Source organism: Carcharhinus amblyrhynchos, chromosome 2, assembly GCF_965287045.1.
Source record: "Carcharhinus amblyrhynchos chromosome 2, sCarAmb.v2.hapA, whole genome shotgun sequence".
Classification (NCBI taxonomy): domain Eukaryota; kingdom Metazoa; phylum Chordata; class Chondrichthyes; order Carcharhiniformes; family Carcharhinidae; genus Carcharhinus; species Carcharhinus amblyrhynchos.
In genome coordinates this window covers 147,352,369-147,359,242 of record NC_137325.1, presented here as the reverse complement: position 1 = coordinate 147,359,242, position 6,874 = coordinate 147,352,369, and the positions used below count along the sequence as shown (strand labels likewise).

The 6,874-nt window shown below is 45.4% G+C and overlaps 1 protein-coding gene across 4 annotated transcripts in view; it reads right to left on the bottom strand.

The window, feature by feature from the left end:
• Positions 1–626: 626 nt before the first annotated feature.
• LOC145359418 (casein kinase II subunit alpha-like) overlaps positions 627–6,874 on the bottom strand; it is a 67,298-nt gene continuing 61,050 nt past the window's right edge. For all 4 annotated transcript variants that reach the window (XM_080213972.1, XM_080213979.1, XM_080213965.1 and 1 more), the window contains one exon: positions 627–1,439. In XM_080213972.1, the coding sequence (XP_080070098.1) occupies positions 1,324–1,439 (116 nt within the window). In that variant the 3' untranslated portion in view covers positions 627–1,323. The remainder of the gene's footprint in view (positions 1,440–6,874) is intronic.

Sequence of the window (6,874 nt, the reverse complement as noted above, 5' to 3'; positions counted from 1 at the left end):
AGACTGGGGCTAGGACACAGCCTCACTTGAAGGGGAAGCTAACCACACAAGGGAGAAAGAAATAGAAGCATATCTTCATTAAGTGAGATGCAGCAACGTGGGAGGAGATTGATGTGGAGCATAAACAACAGCACCGACCCAACCGAGTCAAATTTCACTTTCTGCACTGCTTTGATCATCTCTTTTTTTTTGGCTAATGTCCACAATTTCATTGTACTCCCCAGAAACTCAATAGGACTATTTTTTCACATTAAAGGGATTGAATAAACTGCTATATTTCTCAAACCAATGAACCCAAAAGTCTGAGGTCACTTACCAACCAACTCAAGATCAGCTTCTTCCCTGTTGGCCATCAGACTTCTGAATGGACCTACCTTGCATTAAGTTGATCTTTCTCTACACCTGAGCTATGACTGTAACACTACATTCTGCACCCTCTCCTTTCCTTCCCTGTGTACAGTATGCTTTGTATAGTGTGCAAGAAGCAATACTTTTCACTGTATACTAATACATGTGACAATCAGTCAAATCAAAATGGCCTCAGTGACTCTGATGACAAGGCAGATTGGACCTTGCATGGAGGCAACATAGTAGTAGGAAGAAACAGTAGTCCACAGCAACTCAGCTTCAGAAAAAGTATTTGTTTTATTATTACCTTTAGCCTGGAGAGAGAGAGGGGTTGTGGTAGAGGGAAGATTTCTCATTATAACACTTACGGGAGTTTAAATACCATAAATCTCAAGTTAAATCCCCTCTTTGATCCCCTCGGAGGGTGGAGGAGGGGGGGGACAACATCTCAACTAATGCCTAGTCCTGCCCAAGCGTCAGCTTCCAGAAGCGCACCAATAGTTCAGGGCTGGGATGTAACGAACATATAAAATAAATTCCTTTTTTTTTTGTTTTTTTCCCCCACAGCTCTCAACACTGAGAGAGGCCGGGTATTCTAAAAATCTAGTGTCACAAAAAGACAGCAGCTACATTGCTGACCAAGACAGGACAGGACAGGAGGTCTCTGCAGTCCAGCAGTTAAGTACACAGGAAACCAACACCATTAGCAGCCTGCAAACCTAAACATCACCAATTCTGCAGCTGGTCTGTCATTCCTTTCTTTCTTTGCACTGAACTGAACAAAAATAAATGTGTTAAGGACCCACGAACGATTGGGCTCTGTCTCTTACCCACCACCTGCCTCCTGGCTCCTCCAGGAAATGCGCAGGCAAGGAGGAGGTGGTGGGGGGTGGGTGAGTTTGGGGGAGGGGGATGTGTGACAGTGTGGCGGGGCCCTCGGTGCGTCAGACAACGTCAAGAGCCAGGGGTCGAGCGTCAAGGCTGTGCTCCAGCTGCGGCGGGGACAGGTGGTCCCAAGGTGTTGGGTGAAGACATGACTGGCGATCCGGCGAGTGGGCCCAAGGGCTGAGACGTGGGCATCGAGATTATACCTGCAGCCGGGGGCGGGGGGGGAGTAACAGAACAAAGAGAAAAAGACAGCCAGGTTAGGCATCAGAGTCACAGTGCAGCTCCCCCATCCTGAAGAAACCGAGTCCCTCAGCTGTCACAACCCAGTCGTGGAACTCTGCCAACCTAATCAAAATTGACATTAAATTTAAAACATAGAGACAGGCTACCAGGCCACGTGAACTTGGTAGCACGTTCACCTCCAAGTCCAGAGGTTCAAAAGCTTAGCTTTATTCTTTCATGGCCACCACACAGCAGGATCAATGCCATAAGAAAATTAAACCTAGCAGGAGGGCTGTGGTGATACCAGTAAAACTAGAGAGAAGATGGAGGTAATACTGGTGTCACAGAACCCTGAGACTCCAAAAGCTTGTGCTGCCAACCTGGTGTTGTGAGACATCTTACTGTGTTTATCCCAATCCAACGCCGGCATCTCCATATCATGGTCACAGAATCAAGACAGTGCACTAGGCCACCGGTTGGCCCACTGTGTCTGTACTGGCTCTCTGAATGAGCATTTCACTTAGTGTCATTCTCCTGCCTTTCCCCTTAACCCTGCTCACATTTAACTCCCTTTTAAAAACCGCGATTGAACCTGCCTCCAGTACATATTCCATACATTCCAGATGTTAACTGCTCGCTTTGTGAAAGTTTTATTTCCTCACGTCATTTTTGCTTCTTTTTAAACTAATTACAATGATCGGCTTATTCTCCATTCTTCTGCCAATGGGAACAGTTTCTCCCAGTCCATTCTGTTCAGACCTCTTGTGATTTTGGACACCTCTATCAAATCTCCTCTCAGCCTCCTCTTCTCCAACAAAGAGTCCCAGCTTCGCCAATCTACCTTTATAAAGGGTTTCTCATCCCTGGGACCATTTCTGTACCCTCTCCAGTGGCTGCACACCCTTCCTAAAGTGCAGTGCCCAGACTGTACACAATATTCCAGTGAGGTCTAACTTGTGACTTACACAAGTTCAATGTAACCTCCTTGTTCATGTACTCTATGGCCTAATAATAAAGTCTAGGATACTGTATGCTTTAACTGCTCTCCCCACCTGTCCTGCCAACTTTAATGATTTATGCACATATACACCCAGGTCCCTCTTCCCCTAGTTATCAGGAAGCAGAGAGGAGACATAAATGAGTCATTTTCAGGTTGCCAAGATGTAATGAATGATGTGCCACAGGAATCAGTGCTGGGACCTCTGCTGTTTACAATTCATATAAATGACTGGAAGGAAGGGATCAAAGAGATGATTACAAATTTGCTGATGACACAAAAATAGAACCATACAGGAAGGAAGCTGTGAAGTGGACATAAGGCTATGAAAAGATATCGGGAGGTTGAGGGAGTGGGCAAAATTCTAGCAAATGGAGTATAACGTGGAGAGGATGATTCGCCTCTTCAGAGAATCTAGAACTAGGGGTCGTTATTCAAAAATAAGAGATAGCCCATTTTTAACGGAGATGAGGAGAAATGCTTTTACTCCGAGGGTTGTGAGTCATAAAGGTTTACAGCATAGAAACAGGCCCTTCAGCCCGACTTGTCAATGCCACTCTTTTTTAACCACTATGCTAGTCTGAATTTCCTGTAGTTGGCCCAAATCCCTCTATACCCATCTTACCCAGAGAGGAGTTTTTGGAACTCTCTTCACAAGGTGGCAGAAGCAGAATCTTTGAATCTTTTTAGGCAGAGATGGATAGATTCTGGTAAGCAAGGGGCTGGAAGATTATTGGGGGTAGACGGGGAGCAGATTTGAAGTTACCATCAGATCAGCCATGATTTTAATAAATGGCAGAACAAGCTCAAGGGGCTGAATGGCCTTTCCCTTGTTCACACGATTCTGACAGCATTACCTGTGACCTTTTAACAAACAAACCACCTGAAAGGAAGCAGCTGCCGCAATATGCTTTTCTTTGTTGTTTCATGGGTTGCTCAGTGTTTGCCATTTTAGAATCAGGCCAGTTAAGAGTCAGCCACATTGCTGTGGAGTCTCACATAGGCTAGAGCAGGTAAGGACGGCAGATTTCCTTCCCTAAAAGACACCAGCGATAGTTTCATGGTCACCATTGTAGAGACTAGTTTTATATTCCAGATTTATGAAGTGAATACACATTTCACCAGTTGCCCTGGTGGGATCTGAACCCACAGGCCCAGACCTTTGGCTGCTGGATTGCTAGCCCATTGACATAACCACTACACTGCCATCTCTCCCAGCTCAATGTGGCTGGAACAGGAGAGAGGGCTTCAGATTTCTGGAGCATTGGGTCCACTTTGTGAGGAATTAAGAGACCTGGACCAGCCAAGCAGCAAGCATCTCAACAGGGCCAGGAGCAATAGGAACATTCGGCAATCGAGCCTGCTCTGCCATTCAATTAGCACATGACTGACCGTCAACCTCAACAACACATTCCCTGCATCCTCAACGCCCCTTTCACCGTGCAATCTACACGTGCCATGATGTTAATCATCTCCAAGAACCTCTGTTGAGTTTGGCCTTGAACACAAATACCATGGCAGACACGGTTTACTGTGTTGTTGGGGAGGGTTAAAACCAGCTTGGCAGGGGAGTAGGAACCTCAGCATCTGTTCAGAAGGGGGTGAAGAAAACTGGAAATGGAGACAGAAATAACTAAACATAGAAAGTCAAGAAATTCAAAGTAAGGAAGATATAGAACAGAAGAAGAGTTATACAGACTCTAAATGTTAATACTGTTTCTCTCTCCACAGACACTGCCTGACCTGCTGAGTTTTTCCAGCATCTTCTGGTTTTTATTTCAGATTTCCAGCATTGCCAACCTTCAGTTTTTATCCCAAATAGTCTATTTCACTACAACTACGAGTTTATGATTCTTTATCTTGTGATGGGTGGTAGTAATTCTGAGTATTGAAGCTTTTGGTGAATTGCTATCAGTAATAACAGACTGTAGCACTCAGTCTGCCTCTTCCCCAGCCCACTGTCTACCTTTGTATCTGGGGATTGAATAGTCTGTGAATCACTCGCGATCCTTAAAAAAAAATTTATAATCATGAAATGAAGCCAATGTCCACCATTTAGGAACCTCTGCAGGAAACAGTGGAACAAAAAGAGAAATTATACTGGAGATGTGCCCTCTGGACACAATCTTTGGAGGCAGTTAATGACTTTTTACAAGAAGGAACAGGTCAAGCGTCGCAGTTTTTAAAAAAATGTGTTTAAAAGAGGGAGCCAGAGTACAATTACTGAGACACAGAAACCCGTGGATGTTAAAAATTCCCTTTTAGTTAAAACCCTGCCCCCAATCCACCCCCCCCCCCAAACCATCACTCCCCCTTTCTTTAGGAGAAGCAATTTAATCATACGGTGAAAGTTACTGAACATATAATCCCGAATAAGAGTCTGAACACTGACTCCTGTAGATCCCATTCAGCACAATTATAAATCAAACACTTGCTCAGACGCTGAGCTACCCATGTTGGCAGATCCCTGTGTCAGACCCTAGATACAGATACAGCAGCCTCTGTGAAAGAGTATTTTTAATTGTGGTGGGATCTGCAGGAGCCAGTGTTTGAACTCTCTGTTAGAGACAGAGGGTCGGATTTTCCAACCATGCTCACCCCAAAACCAGAAAATCCTGAGGTCATCTGACCTTGCCATGGTCTGCTCCTCGCTCACTGATTCCCGTGACAGGGAAACTCGCCCCAGAGTCTCTGGAGGAATAACTCAGTCCAGTCTGGCCCAGGTGAAGAGATTGCCCAGCCTGGCACACTGGCTTTGCCCCAGCAGTACATTCCTGCTTTCCCACTCGCAGTCCCTGCCTCCAAAACCACAAGGGGCAGTTTTTAAAAGTTTATCTGTTAGTGTCACAATTAGGATTACATTAGCACTGCAATGAAGTTACCGTGAAAATCCCCTAGTCGTCACACTCCGGTGTTGTTCTGACAGTGTTCGAGTACACTGTAGGAGAATTTAGTATGGCCAATGCACCTAAGCAGCTTGCACACCAACAAGACCACAGACCATAAGACACAGGAGCAGAATTAGGCCACCTGGCCCATCGGGTCTGCTCCACCTCTCAATCATGGCTAATCTTCATCTCATCCCTATTTTCCTGCCTTTTTCCCATAACCCCTGATCCCCTTATTAAACAAGAACCTATCTATCTCTGTCTTAAAGACACTCAATGACCCGGCCTCCACAGCCTTCTGCGGCAAAGAGTTCCACAGATTCCCCACTCTCTGGCTGAAGGAATTCCTTCTCATCTCTGTTTTAAACAATCATCCTTTAAACCTGAGGTTGTGCCCTCTCTGGTTCTAGTTTTCCCCACTAGTGGAAACATCCTCTCCACGTCCACTCTACCCAGGGCCTCTCAGTATCCTGTAAGTTTCAATAAGATCCTCCCCCCATCCTTCTGAATTCCAACGAGTACAGACCCAGAATCCTCAACCGTTCCTTATACGGCAAGCTCTTCGTTCCAGGGATCATTCTTGTGAACCTCCTCTGGATCCTTTCCAAGGTCAGCACATCCTTTGGAGGCAGTTAATGACTTTTTACAAGAAGAAACAGGTCAAGTATCACAGTTTTTAAAAAATCTGTGTGTAAAGAGGGAGCCAGAATGCCATTACTGATACACAGAAAAACAGTGTAAACCCATGGATGTTAAAAATGTTTTTAAGGCAAGGATAGATAAATTTTTGAACAGTGAAGGAATTAAGGGTTATGGTGAGCGTGCGGGTAAGTGGAGCTGAGTCCCTTGCACTTGCAGAGGGATATTTTGGCCTTGGAGGGAGTGCAGAGGAGGTTCACTAGGCTGATACTGGAGATGAGGGGGTTAGCCTACGAAGAGAGACTGAATAGACTGGGTCTGTACTCATTGGAGTTTAGAAGGCTGAGGGGGGATCTTATAGAGACATATAAGATAATGAAGGGGATGGATAGGGTAGAGGTAGAGAGATTCTTCCCGCTTAGAAAGGACAGTAGGACTAGAGGGCACAGCCTCACAATAAGGGGTGGGGGGGATGCAGTTTAGATCGGAGTTGAGCAGGAACTTCGTCACTCAAAGGGTGGTGAATCTCTGGAATTCTCTGCCCATTGATGTGGTGGAGGCTACCTCGCTAAATATATTTAAGTCACGGGTAGATAGGTTTCTGATAGACAGGGGAATTAAGGGTTATGGGGAGAAAGCAGGAAAGTGGAACTGATCCACTTCAGATCAGCCATGATCTTATTGAATGGCGGAGCAGGCTCGAGGGGCCAGATGGCCTACTCCTGCTCCTAGTTCTTTTAACCATAAGGTGAAAGTTATGGAATACACAATCCCTAATAGGGTCTGAACACTGACTCCTCTAGATCCCATTCAACACAATTATAAATCAATCATTTGCTTAGATGCTGAGATACCCATGTCTGTAGATCCGTGTGTCAGACTCTAGATCCAT